General features: G+C 39.5%; 2 protein-coding genes across 3 annotated transcripts; both read left to right on the top strand.

Annotated features, from left to right (window-relative positions):
• The first annotated feature begins 594 nt into the window (after positions 1-594).
• On the top strand, positions 595-8,675 carry LOC105060987 (cyclase-like protein 3). Of its 2 annotated transcripts, none has more exons than XM_073243838.1 (6): positions 595-1,140; positions 1,687-1,731; positions 3,676-3,748; positions 5,811-5,908; positions 7,516-7,586; positions 8,302-8,675. In XM_073243838.1, the coding sequence occupies exons 1-6, from the start codon at positions 732-734 to the stop codon at positions 8,359-8,361; spliced, it is 756 nt and encodes a 251-aa protein (XP_073099939.1). In that variant the 5' UTR covers positions 595-731; the 3' UTR covers positions 8,362-8,675. The 2 variants fall into 2 exon arrangements, with proteins under 2 accessions (XP_073099939.1, XP_010943196.1); XM_010944894.4 differs by having other exon boundaries at positions 601-1,140; positions 8,327-8,675.
• Positions 8,676-19,126: 10,451 nt separating this feature from the next.
• LOC140851734 (pentatricopeptide repeat-containing protein At1g79540-like) lies at positions 19,127-22,177 on the top strand. The gene has a single exon (XM_073243828.1). It carries the CDS (start codon positions 19,541-19,543, stop codon positions 21,896-21,898), a length of 2,358 nt encoding a protein of 785 aa, XP_073099929.1. The 5' UTR covers positions 19,127-19,540; the 3' UTR covers positions 21,899-22,177.
• The last annotated feature ends 411 nt before the right edge of the window (positions 22,178-22,588 follow it).

Here is a 22,588-nt window from a genome sequence, read left to right as displayed (position 1 = left end):
TTCCGACAAAATCAAAACAACTTTTGGATATTTTTACCAAACATCACTGTATCACTCTAAAGTACTTTTTGAGAGTCAAAAAATATTTTCTGACACTCTAAAAGCTTAACCAAACAGGATCTAAATATCTCCATCTATTTTGTATAAAGATTATTAGGTTTTGCCTTTGGCCTTCAATTTTTTTGTGGTCCTTTTCCATAAGAATCTTGATAGCTATAGAAATTTCATTAAACCCTTCAAATTTCATACATTTTTATTTTTTTTTAAAGAAGCAAGTGTGTACTTTTGGCTCTTAAACCTGGATCTGCGTTGTGAAAGGTATCTTTCGCGCAAAGGAAGAATTCTCCTTTCTTTACGTGAATCCATCGTTGGATCGCACAATAGTTGTTTCGAGATTCGTACAATGTGAACCGTCGACGCTGTGAAAAGAGATCAATCATGCTTTCGCACGAAAGAACAACTCAACCCTTAGGATCCACACACCTATACACCCACACACGTCATCGATGACCCTCTAAGTCCAAACAAGCGGTCGATGACGGTCGTATCCTAACAGGAGGCGTACTCGTTCCGAAACGTTGCCGGCCGCGAATAAAAAAAAGCGTTGTTCCAACGCTTATTGGGCACCAGGTTCAGCCATTCTTGGCGTCATCCCTCACGCACTGGTCGCAGCTCCCTCCTCTTCTTCTGAGTGGTGATCTGCAGTCCCAAACTTACCAGTTATACCAAGAATGGCAAAGATCGTGGGACTGATGCTTCTGGTCCAGATTCTTTTCCTCGCCGCCACGGGTGCCGCCGCCTCCTCCGCCCACCCGGCCTACGAGGAGGAGGCAGCGGCGTGCGGGGTGGGCGGCGGCGAGGAGGAGCTGGTGGTGATCAGGAGGGAGGAGTACGACGGGGGCCGGATCCTGGACATCACGCACGCGTACAGGGAGGACATGCCGTCGTGGGAGACGGACGAGGGGCTGGGCCAGTTCCTGTGTTTCCCCCGCTCCATGAAGAACGGCTCCCTCGCCAACAACTCCGAGATGAAGATGGGCACCCACTCCGGCACCCATGTCGATGCCCCCGGCCATGTCTTCCAGCATTACTTCGAGGCCGGCTTCGACGTCGACACCCTCGACCTTGAAGTCCTCAATGGTCTTGCAATAGCTCTGATTTCATTTATCTTCTCTTGCCATCATATCCATTCTTATATAATTTTCTCTCGATTTTTTTTGCTTCTAATCTTATGTCATGTGGTTTCTTATCTGTTTAATTAGTTCCCTCCGTGGAGCTTTGATTCCATTTCCGAACACACAGAAATAAGATGATTAGTGTTATTTTGAAAGGAAAAAGATGGGAAAGAAGTGGAGATATCTTGAAAGAAATAAATTGATGCTCTTTGAGAAGGGCAGACATTATGTTTGGCAGCTATGGTTTTAAGCAGGGCATCATCTAGAAAAAGTTAATCAAGAGGAATCAGTTGGTGACTCAGGGTTATAATAGCTATAAATCAGAAGCAATATTTCTCCCCTAATTCTATAGATCCTGATACTTAAAATTTGCATGCTTATTACATTTCCGTTGTGACATTTATGCAATTATATTTCACACCGTTGATGCTTATCGGGTATGTATAAAATTGCAATAACATTTTATGCTTTCTTCTGCTGGTTCTGCTAATGATTGTTGATTTTTAAACAGGTCCTGCATTGTTAGTGGATGTTCCAAGGGACAAGAATATAACAGGTAAGTTCTGCTACTGAACTTTGCAGGCTCGATCAGATGATGTTATTTAAGCATCTTGTTGTTTACTGTGCTTGTGAAGATTATCTGTGTTCATTTTGTTCAGACTATACTTTTACAGGTTGATAGAACCTGTTACGATAATGTTTTACGTTGTTGTTTCCTCATGCACCTGTATCATATGATCACGCTTAAAGCAGATAAAACAACTTATCATTATCTAATTTGCACGTATAAAACTATATGTATCATAATCATGTTTCTAGAAAAGTTTCAAGTTAGAGATTTCAGATTTGTAAGACAAAAGTATCACAAGTTCGCCGAATCTTCGATTTGGAATTTGCAAGATTCACATGAAACATAATCCAATGAACAATAAAAGATAATTTTCTTATATTTTCCCTCATAAACAATAAATTACATGGAAACTAGCTGAGCTCAATTGAGCCTAGATCTAATCAAGCTCAACTTATCACGAATTTCAAGCCTGTAATTTGGATCAAGTTTGGCTTGTTTCCGACTTGAACAAGCTTGATCAAGCCTCAATTCAAGCTGAGCTGAAACCGACCTATTTTAAGCAACTTAGTTCGATTGAAACCTATAAATCAAGTTACACTTTAGTTCAAGCTAAGATCTTTGAAACAAAGCTGATTTAAGCTGCGTCAAATCTCAATTCGAGCCCCTAGTTTAGGGTTGTTGAGCTTTGAATTCAGTAACTGGACTGACTCCAAAGGTCTGTGTGTCAAGCAAACCTAAATACAGTGGGATTCATTCATAAGTGGTTTACAACTAATTTTGAGCCTAAAACTCGAAATCAAGCTAGCTTTACTGTAGATTTGAATTTGACCAAACTTAGAATGGAGCAGGATATAAATCACTCATGATTGGTTGGTTCAAATACTAGTGCTAATTTCTCCCCCTTTCAGTGTTCAGTTTTTGTATAGACACCTTCCTATTGGGACTAAAGCACCTCTTATTCTCCAATGGAAACAAATAACATACATTGACTTGACACATGATCCATTGCTCAAGCAAATAAGGGATAAAATGTTGAAATCTGCTGTTATATAACAAGAAACTCATGCTTAACCCTTTGGCTATTGTTGGACCCAACTTTAGAGGTTCATGATGATAATGTAGTTGAAGACCATTAAATCAAGACAATTATGTTGTTTTGAGTGAGATCCAAAATAGATACTTGCATGCTTGATATACTTGTGCAAATTGAGTAAGTCCTCTTAGAAGTACTCATTTTATGCAAAAAAAAAAAATTAACATTGAGAGATTCTATGTTTAAATATAATAACCACCATCCTTTTTATAAAAGGCAAATACTTAAGTAGAGAAAAAAATTATATTCTAACACCCATTGAAAATTCAGATTAAATCATATTGGAAATCAACTTTTACAGCAAAATAATCATGTGAACATCATTGAAAGCATGCTTATTTGATTCTTTTTTGGACACAGCATGTGACATACTGCCTAAGTGAACACATTCATTCTCCATTAAATATTTAAAGCAGTGCAAAATGTCCATAACTCTTTATTTAAGCATACTAAGCATTTTTGTGTTTCTCCAGCTTTGTATTTATAGGAAGTTTGTTATTATTAACAAAAAAAGCAAAAGTATGCTTACTTGCTAAAACTTTTACTTGCATATTATATGCTGGAATTCTGAAATAGATTCTTGACATCTTATTATCACTGAATAAAAGAAATTGATAGCTCTGTATAAGCAGAATGATCTGTGATCACATTTCTTTTTTTGCTTAAGAAGAAAAATCACCATTTACATTTTTCAACTTCATTGAGTAGAGGCAAAATCTAACTGATTTGTCTGGCCCGTGAATGCTATCTCCTTTAGTGTTTTTATTGACTCTTGAATTATTTTAAACATCATGATCTAACGTAACTCAACCAAGGATATTATCCACCTTATGCAGCTGAGGTAATGGAGTCTTTACATATTCCCAAAGGAGTTCGTCGTGTGCTTTTCAGAACATTAAACACTGACAGGTGATGGATATAAGAAAGTTATGTTTTTTTTCCCAGTATAATTCATGATTTATGTTGTTCTAACATATACAAGACTAGTTTTTGCTTATTGCAGTCATCATATATCAATAATTTATAATTTCAACATGTCATTAATGTTTATTTTATGAACCTGCATCCCTCACCATGGTAACTTGGGAAGCAAGAGTGGAAAATGCAAAGTACATTCTCGGTAGGCTGTATGCTCAAAATATACTTGAATAGAAATGGTTTTTGTCAATATATGAGATAGATAAGTGCAATGGGATGTATGTATGCATGCACATAGCATTCCCTTAAAATTTGCATCAAGTCGTCTGAACAGTTAGCTAATTAAGCAATGATGTAAAATATTATGGGAAATGGGTCTACTTGGCATGAAAAGATTCAAAGAGGCTTAAGAGCAAAGTAGAACCTAGCTAGCACCTAGGTTCAGATCTTAGGCTTTGGTATAAGTAAGCTAGTGAAGTTGTTTTCCTGAAGAAAATAGATGATGTGACTAAAATCTAACATCAGCAATAGGATCCTAGGGTTTAAATTGGGGTTCTTAGGGTTATTATGAGAGGATAACTAGATTTTAATGTTTTCTGGCATTTTCCAAAAAGATACAACTATTTGTGAAAAATAAATATGGATAAAATGATGAAAATATATATAATGTTGCAATAAGATATAAAATATTGAGATTTTGAGCTTCGATTGAAGAGAAAAGCTTACATTGTAGAACAAAGGAAAAAGGAAAACAAGGCGAACAACAAAAAGAGGGGGACAAGGACTATGGAATCACACTGCACGGAGCGAGGATAAAGAACTTGCAACTAATCAAAATGACTTCATCTTTTTTGTCATCAAGAGATGACGACCTTATATATATTTTGACGAGCCTAATATACATAAATTCTAGCAAAACTTGTGAAATTTGGATTCCCATTGGAATCCTAATGACTTTGAAATTATTATAATACAAGCTATGTACTAGGTAGGACCTATAGATGCTAATTTTACTTGAAAATTAGGACTTCAGAATGTACTTAAATTTGTTCCAAAATTCAACACAGAAATTGCAATAATTAAAAATTTCTAAATCAATCATCATCCAAGTCGAACTTTTGTAAGAAACTCAGTAAGTAAAAACAGCATTCTTACATCAACTAATACACCACCCTGGAGTTCTGCTATTTTGCTCTTGAATAAAGAATCAAGAAAAGCTAGATATACCAAAAGATGCATGCACGATCAGTATTATTAGTATATTTATAATTGTCCTAGTGATGATCATGGAAGCATCAGCATTCTGGCCTAGAAACTTACATTCCACTTTCAGTTTTTATTTCATAGAAGTTGCCAGAAATTACTAAGTTATTCTGCTTCCTAATTTTATTTCACTTTAGGTGATATATTGAAGTTTTAGTTGGGTAGGAATACCGTTGCTCTGTCTTTCACTTTAGGTGATATGTTAAAGTTTCACTAACATTCCTTCATCATTCATGCAAGTTTCTTCCATAGGATTACTAGATTTTGGTCACAGAAGTATTGAATCCATGAGTTTATGTAGATTAAGAACACACACAGTGCGAAACCTGCAGTTGCATTAAATTTTATCTTCAAAAGTTGGATTAAACTCTTTATTATCTCCATATAGTTTTACCTTATATAATACAATGAGGCAATTGGTAGTCATTCGTTATCATTATCATCTTTGTTGTTTATTTTTAAAAAATACTCATAGCCGGAGCATTACTTCAATATAGTGCACTAGCTAATCTGTGCAGTAAAGTAATGAAGTCTTTAGGATGATCACCAAGGAAACATCTTTTAAGGCATAAAAGTTGTAACAGAGCAAAAGAAAAATCAGTAATTATAATACTGATATCAGGACTAGTTACTAGGCAACATCTTTTAAATCATAGAAATTGTAAAAGAAAAAAGTCACCGGTTATAAATACTAATATTACTATAATAGATGCTTTTGATACTACAGTGGAACTAGATGCATTTGATGTAACTGAATACATGTCATTAAAATATTGCACCTTTTTTGCAGGAAGCTTATGTGGAAAAAGGAGTATCATACAGACTACGTTGGGTTCATGAAAGATGGTGCTCAGTGGCTGGTCGATAACACTGATATCAAACTTGTTGGTGAGTTGCAAATTGTTTCTTTGCCCGCACAACTTTTCACAATTATATGCGTGCGTACATATTATTTGGTAGCTCAATCAATTATTTATAAGATTTTCAGGCATTAACAAATACATACATAAATTTTAGGTATCCCATATTTTGATGTGACAATAACTAACAAAGTTGGGGCTAGTGGTTGGAGCTTGTTACCTCAAAAAATTGGGGACTTATGAGATATTCAAGCATGAATAAACTAATTTTGGTACTGCAAAACCTCATTCAGATTTACTGTAGTGTAGACTGTTAGATGTAATTTGACTGGTCATATTAGTTTGATTTGATATTTTTTTAATACCAAACTTGAGGCACAAACTTTGACAATTATTTTGAGTAGATTCACTGTTGTTGCAGCGAAAAATCTGCTTCTACACATGTTACCTTTAAGGTGCGACTTCCAAGAGATATCTATTTGCATACAGAAACACCTCATTTAATTTAAGCAATAAGCTTGCCTAGTGAATTCACTTGATTGCTTAACAACTACCTTAAATCAAGCTTCACACTTTCATCAATAAATCTAGTAGTAGTAAAAAGAAGAGTGGTCAATGTCTCAGTGAAAGCTCTCCATATTGTCTTGCAAACGTGTGAATTTTGAATACCAAAATTCTGCGAGTGTTAAACCCCCTTTTGGATTTACAAGGGATGTTATATGGAGCAGAGTTACCTAGACACTTTACATTTTGGAAATTATGAAATGCTGACAATTCTGGACACTTGCGCATGAGACGACATGGCGTGACACTCCTTAGCTCTTCAAATACAAAGTCTACTCAAGGAACACTTTATTTAAAGTAATGAGACTTAATTCTCAACTATATCAAGTGCTAAATAACATTATTTGTTTAGACATCCATTTTCTTTTTGTGATGAATGTAATATGGCATAAGTGCAACGTTATTCAACATTACTACCATTCAGTAATTATCTTAGCCTAGTTTCATGTTACGTCTCTTGTTGGCACTGAACTATCTATTAGCTATGGTCCATGTGAACATTATATATTTTCTGAGCATCTGTCAGTTTGATATTGGTGTAATTTGATCTGCATGATTCAAGATTTATCATTACTTATATGTTCATTGGAAGTGCACCATATAAAAATATTTGGTGATTTTTCATTTAGGTTATGATAATGTAAGGAATGCATAGAAATTAGATAACAAAAATGTTGTTCATCATAAATCTAAAAATCATTCTGACTCATATGGCATTATTTCTAGTGTTCTGGTGTTCTATTCATAATACAACATATATAGTTCTAACTTCACTGACTCCATATTTTTAACTTCATTCTCTTGTTTATGCTTCTTCATGCTGTCCATTTGTAGCAATGTTCAAGAATATGGTAGAGACAAAAATATATGCAAAGCTTTCTAGTTATTGATTTGTGCTATTTCATTTATTCAGTTTATGTTTTCTAATGGGGGTGGGGAAGCCAAAAAGGGGTGGGGGTGGTTTCATTGTTGCTCAATTTTAGTGCAGTTCAGTTTTCCAAATTGAATGGTGCAATCAATGTTTGCTTTGCTCTTTGGTCTTACTTCTCACATTTTCTGCCTTGTTGATAGGTGTTGACTATTTATCTGTTGCTGCATATGCTGATTTGATCCCTTCTCACTTGGTTTTTCTTAAAAGCAGGGTATGAGACTTCTTCTCAGACCATAATTTTACTTTCAATTTTATCTCTTAAACTTCATAGGAGAAGCTTTATACTTTATGTCCTCACTGAACACCCAATATAGATGTATTGCTTTAAATCATCCATCATGGTCTTTCTCATCTTTTGCCAACAATAGTAAACATATCGAGAAAGCAAGAATAAAAGAAAATGTAATTCTTATCAGTTAATATATTGAGAAACAAGCCAACATGGAGACAGTAGTAAATATTCTGGTATGTGATTGCCACCAAGGCTTACGTGACAATATGACATGACATATAAAAGGGGGAAAGGAAGTGCCATGTTTGTAAAAATATATTCTTTCTAATATTCTGTATTACATATTAGTTTCACAAGAGGTTATAGCTTATTGTCCTTGCATTAGTTTCCTAATCAAGGAACTACCCTCAAGTTTCACTTTTATGTTTTCTTGGAAGCACAAAATAATCAAACAAATTGTAAACATCATCTAGGGAGGACAGATCAATGCCAAACCAGCAAAATCGTCATCAATTGAAACTGATCTTAATCTGTACTTAATAAATAATAAAGTATCGGTTGATGTCTTACACTATCCTGTCCTGTACTATCTGTAATCTGTCAGTGTTCTTAATTAAAGAATATGCAACAGGCTCTGTGACATACATCACATTATGATGGACTATGCAAGTATTATGCCATTTTACCAATGCAGGACCAATTGTGTTGGCTTTTTTCAGGAAATCATCCTTGTGGAAGCCTTAAAACTAGATAATGTCAAGCCTGGGATATACTCCTTGCATTGCTTACCTCTCAGGTTGCTTGGGGCCGAGGGTTCACCAATCAGGTGCATTCTTATCAAATAAGCTATGCAAGCCTTGCATGAAAGGGTGACATTGCCAGCACAGATTTCTCTCTATTAAGTGCTGTAAATAGGTTGTTCTCGAACCTTTCTTGACATTATCTCTCTGTTCTATGTAAAGTTTCAGTATTTGAGTGATACCAGTGTGGCATAATAATCTCTTCGATCATCAGATGTTAGGATAAACATGGTTTTATAATATTTTAGTCTCTTAGTTTTAGACACAAGTCTGCTTAAATGGTACAGCTTGTTGATTTGAAATTGCATTATATGAGGCATAGATTATATGTGTAATAGAATGGTGGAAAATGCTTCATGTCTTCTATAATGACTTAAAAGTCTGGATCATTAGGTTATGATTTCATCTTGTCTTATATGAATCATGCCAACTAATATAGCCATGATAGCAACATTGACTTTTGGTTATCACATGTTTGGTGCATCAGTGTCTTATGAAGAATGTTTTTGGTTTCTCTGTTATATCATATCAGTAATGGAACATCTGATGCAAGGTTTTGCATTATTGTTGTGCTTAGGAGTGGGTAATATCATTAAGTTTACCTTTTAAATTTCTTTCTTTTCTGTTATAACAAAAAAAGAAGTGATGCAAGTATAGATGCAGTTGCTCATGTGGGTCTTGCATAAGAAGCCCCTTGATTCATGATTCCTAATGTTTCTGCAAATAGGAGTACATCGTTTAAGAAAAATATGTCATATAACAAAGTCAAAGGTGTACAACTTAGTGAGTGCAGGATCTAATTGTGGCAAGACTGATGGTTGAAATTATTGAAAAGTTCTGCAACCATAATAATCCTTGAAGTCAAGAGGTCAGTTTCAAATACAGAACTGTTAAAATTTGCCTTCTGTGGAAAGATCCACTAGTTTTGACACTGTTATACTTGGTTTAATCTTTTGACTACAATATGTCAATATATGTCAATGGACAACAGAAGAGGAACAAAAATCTTACCTTGGTATAATGTTGTTGGAAAGATTTTGGTTAAGCTTCTCTTAGCTACAGACTTTGCCTTGAAAAGAATTCAAAGGAATAATAGCTGAAATTAAGCTTGTTGGTTATGTTAAAGGATATTACTGTACTAGTTCTTTGCGATCTTTTTACTCAATATGACCACATTATCTACCTAGATTAAGGCCATTCAATGAATTTACATCCAAGGAATATGATTCTAAACTTTGTAAATCACATCATCAAATGTTAAAGATGGAAGGGATGCTCTAAGAATCTTGTTTACCTATTTCTTGCGTTACTTTTCTTTGCAGTAGGTTTCTGTCTTTCAATGATTTTCTTTTGACCAAAAATAGCAAGACCACCTTTTTTTTTTGAAAATTTTAAAGGAAATTATAAAAATTGAAGGCTCCATGTATGGGCTGCATGCACACGTGATACAACTTCCATGCATATCCAGCCTAAAATGTTTATCTTATGATCTTATCAGTGTTGCTTTGTGAATCTCATTAATACATTGCACCAGTGTACCCATGATTTTGCTAAATGACCGATGTGCATGGTAAATCTACCATTTTAAAGAACCAAGGAGTAAGTAATTATCAGTTCATGTTGTGATTCAAAGCATTATGGACGAGTCGGTGAACTGAGAACTTTCAATTTTGTTACAGATTCCTAGCCTCTTTCGTCATCTATACCCTTGCCCTCTAAAGCTCTCCCAAATTTTGGGTTTAAAATTGCAGTTATCAAACCTTAGAGTAACTGGAAATTTAGAAATTACAATCTCCTATTATATGTAAGAAGGCCCTACAAGGCTCCAAAGATATCTCACCAAGGAAACTGATAGATGAACTCTTCTTTTGTTTCATTTCTAGGAAGAACAAAAAAGGGAATGTAGTTTGGCTGCCAGATGCTTGCTCCCTTGTTGATCTTTTGTTCAGGTCTTTGGTCTTGTTTTCAGATTCTGGCTTTTTTCATCATCACGTTCATGGCATCTCATGATCCAAGTTTCTTGCATACACTGCATTGCCTTGAATCTGATTATTTCAGCTGAAAGCTTCACAAGCTCACATGCTGTAAAGCATGAGAGCTTATTTTCAGCAGAAGACCGTCGGCAATGATGATAGCATTTTCTCAGACTCTGAGGTCAAGTTTTCAAAAGTTAAAAACCAGTTCACCATGCAGGCCATGATATTCTCATTATCGTCGACATTTTTAACTTGTTCATTTTATCATCTTCTTGTTTACTAACTATGAACCTTCAAAGTTTCATGGATGAAATTGGAAGCACTAGACATAAAGAGGTGTTTCAAATGTGCAATTGTTCCCATGAACTTGTACCCCATTTGAGAAGGTGAGCGTGTTGCCCATTTGTTACACACATTACCTGATTGTTGTGTTTTGTTGATGTGTTTCGGATCCCTCAGCAAGTCGTATTCTAGTAGGATCGGCCTAGTCGTCTCTTCTTAAATAGGATACAGATTGAGAAGCCGACCTGTCAAACAATTATTGGCTGGTGTATTACGGCCTGCAGGCTGCATAGGGGGGTGGCCCTCTGTACCTTCTGACTCCTCTCTTGTTGCATCAGCTGACATGTTTTGTTTCACCACATCTAATTATCAGAGTACGGTATTCCAGCTCTAAAAGCTGAATCCTCCAAGAATACAACTTCAAAAAGCGGGGAGAAAAAGAAAAATTGGAAGAACTTAAAAGGGGATCATGGTAAATGAACTTGTTATGTCTTCTACACAGATGATGTTGGGAGTTCAATTTTCTGCAAAGTTGTCGCCTTTTCCATCCAATTATTTGTGTACCTACCTTCAAAAATTTTGTAGACGTTGGCCTCGAGTAACATGTCTATCTTGCGTTGGATGCATGTCCACGATGGTTTATCTTGGACGCAAAAGATCAAGGAATCCTTTGGCTCGGGGGAAGTAAAGAGGGGCAAAGTCTGGTCAATGAAAAGCGGAAAAAAATCATCCTTATTTGGTTGAAATTGTCAAAGGGGAGAGATTGATTTTTTTTTTTTATAGAAATATAATTTTTATGTTTCACGGAAAAGAAAGGTTTACATAGGATATGGATTTTTGGCTTTTCTATAAGATAGGAATTGGAGACTAATATTTTTTCAAAAATATCTTTTAAGTCATAAAAAGATCTGTAGCTGAAATAAACACTCTCTATTATAATGCCTTAAATCCTCTTCTATTATGATCCATGGTCAAAAATATTCTTAACCATCATAATTTTTTATTTACAAATAATAGTAATATGTAGAATTAGATAAGATTTTTTATTGTCTTAAAGGCTAGTATTTATATAGTTTTTCAAAAAAAATGAATACTCAATGAAATATAAGTTATTTTAAAATAAATTATTTTTATATAGTTAACCAAACGTGCTAAAATTATTTTTTTAGACATCATATTCTCGTAAATCAGCTTCTATGGAAAGAAATTTTTTTGTGTGAATCAAATGAATCTTTTGTGTCATAAACAAATGAGTTAGACAAATTAATTGATTGATTAAGAGAAGGATATAAACGAAGAGGAATTACACTACTATTTTCACACTCTTTGTTTCAGTCTTTTGCCTGAGTTCTCGTGTGTCAACCGGTTGGATACCTATTATAACAGATTGACAACCAACAGCCTGGATCGCCTTCATGCACCAATCCATCTTGCCCATCTCATCGCGTCACATTCTTGTTTATTACTTAGAAAAAAGTTCATGCAGCAAGTCATTAACTTCTACCACTACTTGTTTAATAATAGGAGTATGTCTGAAACATAAGGTTTTTAAGAACTGAAAGATGTATAAAAGAAAACTTTCGGGATCATTTGAATTTCACATTATAAGAAAGCAAAGAGGAACATACAATATGCTTGAAAACAACTTGATGGTATTTTCATTTATCATAGAAATTTTTGAGTATAGGATGGAAATGACACCCAAGCAAGTCAACGATGATCCAACAAGTCTGGCGTACCCAACCAACTTAAAGCAGGTCCAGCTAGAGAGAAACACTTGAAGTCTTCTGGCACAAATTTAATAATATTGTTTACATGGAATCATTTTTATAAAATTGTCGTGTTTTAGTCAGTCGTTGTTTTTTTTCTTTTTGGTAAAGACAAGCAGAGCTTGTTGGAGTGTCTAATTTGTTGCTTTTTTGAGACTCAGACCTGGTTGGATTGGACTAGTTAGCAATACAGCATACAATAGCCCTAGTCCAGAGCAGGCCATCTGAGACTTGGCTTGAAATACGCTAATCTAAGTTTAGCTAAACCAGCACAGCACTTTGGCTATTTAAGCTCTAGATTGAGTGACCTTTTACTCGATTTCATCACAAAATTGCTGAGAATTTTTTTTCTTAGAAGAAGAGCCAAGCAACTTGTTTTCAGAAACGAACTTTAAGTGGAGGTGTTGCCATGATAGGCTACACAACCGAGTTGCGGTTCAAGAGAAATTTAGCAGATAGCCCTGCGTGTTCAAGATGTTACTCGTAATCCTGAATCTATTCTTCGCAACACTAAAGACAGCTCAAAATCGTCTGTGATATGGTGCTACTCCTTCCCTATAGCAGAATATGATGTTTTCTTCACGTTACCACTTACTGATTGGTTGAAATTAAATCTACTTCAAAAACCAAAATCACCTAGTCATGCTAACTGGTTCATGACATTTCTAGCAGCTCTTTTTTTTTTTTTGGTAGAAATTTCTAGTAGCTCTTTGATGTGCAAAAACATTGAAGTGGTTGACAATATATTTATTAATCATATAAAATATATTATAATAAAAAATAATATATCTATTATTATATTAATTACTAGTATATTCCATAAAAATCTATTTATTAGTTCTATACATTTATTAGTTCCATAAGTATTTTATATTTTTACTATAATTTAAAACTATCGTTGAATAATAATATGACAATAATATGATTAATAATATATTATAATATGTAATATATATAATATCAATATAATATAATATGAATATAATATACTAATGGTATCTTGATATATTAATTTTTTTTGTTATATCGACAGTTACTTTTGTCCTCAAATTTTAGTTTAGATTACCGTCATAGGATTATCTTGAATTTTCGACCTCAAGAATGGATATCCCATCATTAAATTGGCAGTAATTTGAGAAGCAGTCAGTACTATGTAGAATAATCTGGTAACTAAAGAGGATAATCTTATCATGTCCATCTATATCATCCTTGATTTTGAAATAATCACATTAGACCAAATGCCCTCTAAAAATAATCAAGAAAATATCCAAATATAGAAAAGATCTGGATGCTGCTTTTCCATAGCTATACCAGCCATCGGTGGGTAACGTGGTCACTAACTGTGTGGTTAAAATTTAATACCGACATTTATAGTAAAGGAAATCTGGAATTTACCATGCTGGTGGTTGTTTTCAGGGTGATGATGGCCGATAGATGATGGGTGCTTGATTTTAGTTATGAAAGGGATATTTGGTATGGGGTGATCCATCTTAAATCAAGGATGATATGAATGGAGATGATAAGATCACGATATTTGGTTGCACCATGATAATCTTATATGATAGTGATTTCAAATCACTCCCATTCTTCAAATCATCTCCCAAACCAATGATGGAATATCCATTGTTGAGGTCGAAAATTCAAAATCACCCCTAGGCAGTGATCTTGGACTGAAATATAAGAACAAAAATATCCATCAGTCTAATAAAAAATTGGTCTATCAATATATCATTAAATATTATATCAATATCGTATATATAATATTATGTTACATTATATATTATATTTATGATATACATTACATGATAATATATTATTAATTATATTATTATCATATTATAATTCAACGATAATTTTAAATTAGAGTAAAAATATCTTATTATACTTTATATTTATATAACAAAATATTTAATATTTTATTTCGATTCATCTTATTGTTCTAATCAAAATAAATATTCATATTAATAAATAATATATTATAAATTTAAATAAAAATACTAATTCTATAATAACAATTAGTATATTTTTATAGGATTAATAATTTATCAGATTAATAAATATCTTTTTATAGAATATATTAATTATTAAGATATTAATAAATATATTAATATTTTATTTATAATATATTATATATGATTAATAAATATATTTTTATGGAATATATTATAGATGTTGGGTGGATGTCTGGCCAGGACACCACTTCCCAAGATCTTTTAAGTACCACGCGATGCAGCAGGAAGAAAGAAAAAATAAAAGAAAAGAAAAACAATTAAAATACGTGGATCAGCCACAAAAGGGCTCGCCTCCACGGGGCATGCAAACTTCACTATGAAAAAAAAAATTTACAAGAGGAGACCTCATCCTCAACCCTTGTACACCCAATTCTCTCTCACCTGAAGTTCCCCTCACAAAAGCTCTCCCTCCCTTAGAAGACCCCCTGAACCCCTGAAGTGCCTGGCGACCGCTGTCTAGGAGCCTCCTGCTCTTTCTCTCTCAGCGCTCTCGCCTCTTTCTCTCTTCTCGGGTTCGTACGGTGCGAGAAAACCAACCACTACCTCTCTGTTCGTCACAGGCTTTTTATAGACCTTAATCACCACTTAGATCATGATTAGGACTCCTTAATCAACCCAAATCACGTCCCAGACTGTCGGATCAAGATCGGGAGGCACCTGGGCCCTCTGATCGCGCTCCGATCCACGGAATAGTGCCGTGGACCGTGAGAAATGAGTGGGAAATGCCCATGCGGTAGGCCCAGCCGTGGACCGCTCGGTCCACGGTGGACCGCTCGGTCCACGGTGGACCGCTCGGTCCACGGTGGACCGCTCGGTCCACGGTGGACCGGGGCAAAGGGGCCAGCAGGCCGCCTGGGCCTGGGCCGGCCGCGCGCGCAGGCCTGAGCCGCGCCAGCGCGCGCCTGGGCCGCGCACCCGGTTGAGCCGTCCACCCGCATGGGTCGCGCAACCCGCACGGGCCTGGGTCGCACGTCCCGCGCGCCGCTGCCACCCGCCGTCGGTCGCCGGTGGTCCTCCGCCACCTCGAATCTCGTGCAGACTTCAAAAGCTCGTATCTCCTCCATCCGAGCTCCATTTCAGGTGATCTTGGTCTCGTTGGACTCCATTTTTCGCCGCAAACCTCGCTGTGGACTCAATGTGGGCTGAATCTTGAGGCGTCAAATCCTAACAATCTCCATCTTGACTCGATATTCGGCCTCCTCCAAACTCTGAGAGCTTTTGGATCTCCTCGCCCCCATGCCCTGGGATAATTGCCTGCTGATCATGGATGGGCAAACATGGGAGTCGAGCCAGGCTGCTCGATCCTATCTCCGTCGTATGCTGTGCTCCTCCTGACCTGAGACCTACTCGGGGCATCATCCTACGGCAATAGGAATCTCACCCTGCGACGTCGCCTCTCTCCTCCCGAGTCTTCTGTCTCGTGCCCGATCCACCTCCTGGAGCTCCACCTCGCTCTGGGCCCCACCTGACTCTCGAAGCTCCACCTCGCACTGGGCTCCCCACCAAGTAATAATGTCCTCTGCTCCCCTTCTTCTCCTCCAGCATAATCCTATTATCGCGTAGCACCCTCAGGATTCCCCCACCAGCTACCATCCTGTAGCCTCTCGAATCCAGTCTGCTAAGTAAGATAAGATTCCGCTGAAATCGGGTATGTATCGGATCTCCCCCAATCTCCTCACTGTACCGTTATGTGTCCTCCAGCTGACCGTCCCAATGCCTCTGATCGCACAGCTCGATCCATCTGGCAGATATACAGTGCCCTCACTGTTCTCCAGGGAGTCAAGCTGCTCCTCTCTGCAACATACATGATAGGGGCATGCAGAATCTAATATCCACTGCTGGGAAGAAGTAGATACCTCATCAGATATCTCCAAGACATCTTCATCTGAATCGCTGCCGGCCGTCGCTATAGCAGCCACCGTCCGATTTTTAAGTTGAGGCAATCTCTGGCTAGATGCCCTAACTCCTCACACCGGTAACACTTGTTTTTGCTCAAATCCCTCCTGGACTTGAACCACCCTCGTTGCGATCTCCTGTTGCTCCGTCTACCGCCTCCTGCTCCTTCAGAAGCCACCAAAGCTGAGCTACCGCCACCTGAGCTCGAAGCTGGGTTCTTCCTCCTGAGAACCTCGTTCTGGAGTATCGCTGCGGTGACCTCATCCATCTTGATGGTGCTCTTCCCCACTAGAAGAGCAATCACCAAGGACTCGTACGAAGAGGGAAGCGACGCCAGCAAAACCAGCGTCCTGGTCTTCTCCTCAACATTCTCGCCAACGCTGAGAAGGTCGGTGAGGATCTTCTGAAAGTGTCTGAGATGCTCCTACACGCTCTATCCCTCAGTCATCCGTAGTTGGTAAAACTGCCTCCAGAGGAAAAGAGTATTGGTGAGAGACTTCGCCATGTACAACTCCACGAGCTTCGACCACAGCACCGTCGGGGAAGTCTCGCTCAGCACATGGATCACCACCTCATCCGCCAGGTACATGCGGATGGTACTCACCGCCTGCATCTGTAGCCGTTTTCAATCCCGCACCTCTATGGTGGTCGGCTTCTCATCGCACAAGAGAGCATCGATCAACCCCTGTTGGATGAGCACGTCCTTCACCCTTGCCTGCCACAAGGAGAAATTGCTCTTACTATCAAACTTGTTGATCTCCATCTTGATTGTTCCTGTCTTCTCCATCTTCAGTCTTGCTCACCACCGCTGCAATCTGCGTCCTTGAACCGCCTTGCTCTGATACCACTTGTTGGATGGATGTCTGGCCAGGACACCACCTCTCAAGATCTTTTCAGTACCACGCGATGCAGCAGGAAGAAAGAAGAAACAAAACAAAAGAAAAACAATCAAAATACGTGGATCAGCCACAAAAGGGGTCACCTCCACGGGGCATGCAAACTTCACTATGAAAAAAAAATTTTTACAAGAGGAGACCTCACCCTCAACCCTTGTACACCCAATTCTCTCTCACCTGAAGTTCCCCTCACAAAAGCTCTCTCTCTCTTGGAAGACCCCCTGAACCCCTGAAGTGCCTGGCGACCGCTGTCCAGGAGCCTCCTGCTCCTCTCTCAGCGCTCTCGCCTCTCTCTCTCTTCTCGAGTTCGTACGGCACAAGAAAACCAACCACTACCTCTCTGTTCATCACAGGACTTTTTATAGACCTTAATCACCACTTAGATCATGATTAGGACTCCTTAATCAACCCAAATCACGTTCCAGACAGTCGGATCAAGATCGGGAGCCACCTGGGCCCTCCGATCGCGCTCCGGTCCACAGAATAGTGTCGTGGACTGCGAGAAATGCGTGAGAAATACCCACGCGGTCCACAGGCCCAGCCGTGGACCGCCCAGTCCACGGTGGATCGGGGCAAAGGGGCCAGCAGGCCGCCTGGGCCGGCCGTGCGCGCGGGCCTGGGCGGCGCCTGTGCGCGAGCCTGGGCCGCGCGCCCTCCTGGGCCGCACGCCCGACTGGGCCGCCCGCCCGCGTGGCCGCCTGCGGCCGCGCAGCTGCCGCCCGCCGCCGGTCGCCGGTGTCCTCTGCCACCTCGAATCTCGTACCGACTTCAGAAGCTCGTATCTCCTCCATCCGAGCTCCGTTTCAGGTGATCTTGGTCTCGTTGGATTCCATTTTTCGCCGCGAACCTCGCTGTGGGCTCAATATGGGCTGAATCTCGAGGCGTCAAATCCTAACAATAGATAATTTTGGTATTATATAATCAGTGATCTTGGATTTTTATAAAATACCAAACAGGTTACTCGTGAATACTCAACGATCTTTAATTACTAAATCATGGCCTAACAAACGTCGTGATCTTAGATCATTGATGATCAAATCACTACAAGATTCGGATCACCGATGATCTTAAATCATCGTGATAATCTCATTTAGATCATTAAACGCTATCAAAATGTGGATACTCATGGAAGGCTAAATTTGGCTATTTTTAAGGGCCATCAGCGAGTCATGATAGAAACCGACTCTCGTGTTGTTGAAGATTGTTTGGACGGTCCTCATGTAGATGTTCACTCATATGGTGCAGCGATTGAAGATTAAAGACAACATATGAGACTAATTGATAGTTATAGAATGATACATGCATTAAGAGAAGCTAATTTTGTAGCTAGTAACTTGGCAAATTTGGGCTTAACATGCATTGAGGTTCTCAAGCAATATTCTTTTTTATTTTGACAAGTTGGAAGACCCATACAATACCAGACGACCTAAAAGGTTAGAAAAAAGAACGTCCCAAAATGACGTAGGCAAAACAAAAGTAACAGTCCATAGACTCCCTCCCAAGTGCGAGGTAATATAACTAGCTGTCCAATTGACAGTGCTGTTTGCATCCTAGTAAATATATCTGGTGTCAATAGTGTTGCACCCTCCTGGAAGTCTCCAAACGTCATGGATGAGACGGTGTTGAGCCGCTCCACCACCCCGACTCTGCATCCAGCTCATCATTGTGGTAGAATCTTCTTCGATGACCATCCAGTCAGCCCTCGGAACCTGCCTCCGACTACATTGTTGAACTTACAACTGGGACATACTATAGGAGGCAGTTACTCCATGATATAGTTTTTTCTTGCTCTTTTTCCCTAGCACAATTTTTTATTAATTTTATTAATAACATAATTATATAATTCTTTTTCTCTTGTCATTCTATATTTGGATATTGTGAGCAAACACGAAGATACATGCAAACCTACTTCAGGTCCACTGAAAACTCTAATTAAGCGAGAAATTTTGGAAGCCCCAAAAACCGGCCACCTGAACGCAGAGCGGTCCAAAACCCAGCACTAGAAAATCCATTTTCTGTTGGATTGAGCTAAGCTGTAGAACTAGGTCGAACTACGTCCCGGTCCAATAGAAGTGAGGCTTTGCACTTGAAAAGTTTTCCGTAGCCGCCGCTGGAGAAGGGCGGCGGAGACCGTGCGAGGAGCACCGAAGAGGTGAAGCCATTAGATGCGGTAGGAATTCTCTCCCGCCGCTATTATTGTTTCCAAAGTCCAAACGCCCGCTATTCCTCATATCTCTCTCCTCCTCTTCTCCCGGCCTCCTCTTGCTTTTCGAATTCCACTTTTCTCTCTTTCCATGACCGTATGAGATGGGCAAGAGCAGCCAAAGCCCCATCTCTTCTCCGGAGATCGGAGGCTCGTCTCCTCTCCACCATTCCCTCCCTCTCCCACGAGCTCTCCCTCTCCGAGCAGGTCCACGCCATCCTCCACACCGTCCCCACCATCGAGCCCCCCCTCGAGTGCATCGCCCCCCTCCTCACATCCCACGTCGTCGCCGCCGTCCTCGACGAGACCCCTGCCGTTCGCTCCGCCTTCCGCTTCTTCGTCTGGGCCTCGAGGCGCCGCCACCTCCGCAGCTGGGTCGGCCACAACCGGATGATCTCCCTGCTCCGGGATGGCGAGGAGGGGTTCGAGTCGGCCTGGCAGTCCCTCGTGGAGATAAGGGACTGTGGCGAGCTCATCCCGCCCGCGGCATTCACGGTGCTCATCTCGGCCTATTCGGCCTCCAGCATGGCCGAGAAGGCCGTGGAGTCCTTCGGCCGGATGGTGGAGTTCAATTGCCGGCCCAATACCTTCACGTACAACACCGTTCTCCAGATTTTCGTCGATAAAGATGTCATCTTGCTCGCCATGGCGGTCTATAATCAGATGCTGAAGTCAGATTGCCGCTCGAATCGATCGACCTATAATATCTTGATGGACGGGCTGTGCAAAGCGGGGAAGACCCAGGACGCCTTGGCGTTGTTCGACGAAATGCTCCAGAGAGGTATCTCACCGAATACCATGATCTACACGGTGTTCCTCTCGTCGCTTTGCAAGGCCGATAGGTTAAATGATGCGAGCAGGCTATTGGATTCCATGAAACAGAAGAACTACAAGCCGGACTCGGTTACCTACAATGCATTGTTGAGTGGATTTTGCAAGTTGGGGAGAATTGACGGAGCTTTCGAGCATTTGAAATCATTCAGGGAGGATGGATTCGTTCTTGGATTGGGTGGTTATAGCTGCTTGATTGACGGGTTGTTCAGGGCTGGGAGATTTAAAGAGGCATGCCTGTATTACCAGGAAATGTTGGAAAATAATGTTGTTCCGGATTGTATCCTGTACACTATATTGATTAAGGGTTATGTGGAAGCTGGTAGGATTGAAGACGCTTTCTCTTTCTTGACTCAGATGACCGAAAGAGGTTTAGTTCCCGACACCTACTGTTATAACACTCTGATCAAGGGTCTTTGTGATGCTGGCCTTTTGGACAGAGCTCGTTCTCTGAGGTTGGAGATTTCACAGCATGACCGCTTTCCTGACTCTGCCACCTACACTATCATGATCTGTGGATTATGCAAGGAAGGGCTTGTTCATGAGGCACAGCAAATCTTTGATGAGATGGGGAAGCTTGGGTGTGTACCAACTGTTATGACGTTAAATGCTCTCATCAACGGGCTTTGCAAGGCTGGGAGGCTGGAAGAAGCTCACATTCTTTTCTATAAGATGGAAATGGGAAGGAATCCTTCTCTGTTCCTTAGACTCTCGCAAGGTGCCCATCAGGTTCGCGATAGTAACAGTCTTCATAGATTGGTGGAAGAGTTGTGCCAGTCTGGGCTTGTACTTAAAGCGTATAAGCTTCTCCGAGACATCATTGACAGTGGAGTTGTACCTGATGTCATTACATATAACATACTGATCAATGGCTTGTGTAAGGTGGGCAACACTGACGGGGCACTGAAGCTCTTTAAAGAGATTTATTTCAAGGGGCTCTCCCCTGATGCAGTCACATATGGGACACTTATTGATGGGCTCGTAAAGGTCCATAGAGAAGAGGATGCCTCAATGGTTTTCCAACATATGTTGCGGAGCGGATGCACCCCTAGCTCATCAATTTACAGTACTCTTATGAGAACATTGTGCAGGAAGAAGAGAACCTCACAAGCAGTGAGCCTATGGCTGAACCACCTCTCACAAAAGCACCGGATTCCTGAGGAAGCCAAGACCATTGCAGTGGTGCGCAAACATTTTGAGCAAGGTTACCTGGAAGAAGCAGTTAGAGGATTATTTGAGATGGATCAGAAGCATGGATCTGTTAATTCATTCCCATACACCATCTGGCTCATTGGGTTTTGCCAGGTGGGAAAAGTTGATGATGCTCTTAAGATATTTAACATCCTCATAGAGTTCGACATTGATGCCACTCCACCCAGTTGTGTACTTCTCATAAATTGCCTGTGCCGTAAAGGGAAGCTAGCTGCTGCATTGGATGTTATGCTTTATGCGTTGAGAAAAGGTTTCCTTTTTATGCGACCTGTGGGCAATCGTTTAATTAAGAAACTTTGCATGCATAACAAAAGGGAGGCAGCACAAGTGCTCGCATGGAGAATGCATCTTGCTGGATATGATATGGATGCATATCTTCGAGAAACTACAAAAGGCCTATTGTATGATAATTAGATTGGTGGCAGCTGAATTCTGCTGTAACATCAACGTGTTCTCAGGTGAGTGATCGGAGAGGTTTTTGTTATTACTCTAAGAAGTCTGTGGCTCGGGTAAATTACCAACTTTTTGAAGTAAAAATCAGCTGCATAGGTTCCAAATGATTAGCTATTCTTTTGGGTTTTGTGTAACTCACACACTGATCTTGTAACATCAATAAACAAAATGCAATTGGAAACAAGGTCATGGGTTGTGCTGGTTGTGCTTTTTTACATTATGATTACATCCTTTCTTTCACATGATGCTTTGTTGAATATAATGCGTGAGTGTTGTAAAGTACTTCACTGGCAATCAGGATAATCATTAGAGGAGTAATTGGAATGGCAGCTAAGTGGAACATTAAGTGATGCTTGTTAAGACAGTAGTGCTGAAGTTAGTCACTGTGACATTTTATGCTGCCTTATGGTGAAAGGTAAGTATGTGAACATAGGTCGATTCTGATCAATGAATAAAGGCAATGTTCATCTATGTAAGCCTTTAAAATTGGATAGCTTCTTCAACACTATAAACATACAAGGAGAGTATCTATTTATGCCACATTCGCGCTTTTCACTTTCTCCAGAGCAAATTCAGGTGGTAAAGGAACTAGACTCCTTTCTAGTCCAAGAACGGAAACTTTTTGCCTAGTCTTTGGGTATGTATGGTTGT

The sequence above is a fragment of the Elaeis guineensis genome, chromosome 1, assembly GCF_000442705.2.
Source record: "Elaeis guineensis isolate ETL-2024a chromosome 1, EG11, whole genome shotgun sequence".
Lineage (NCBI taxonomy): Eukaryota > Viridiplantae > Streptophyta > Magnoliopsida > Arecales > Arecaceae > Elaeis > Elaeis guineensis.
Note: the sequence above shows the minus strand (reverse complement) of the source record. Positions and strands in the feature narration are given on the sequence as shown.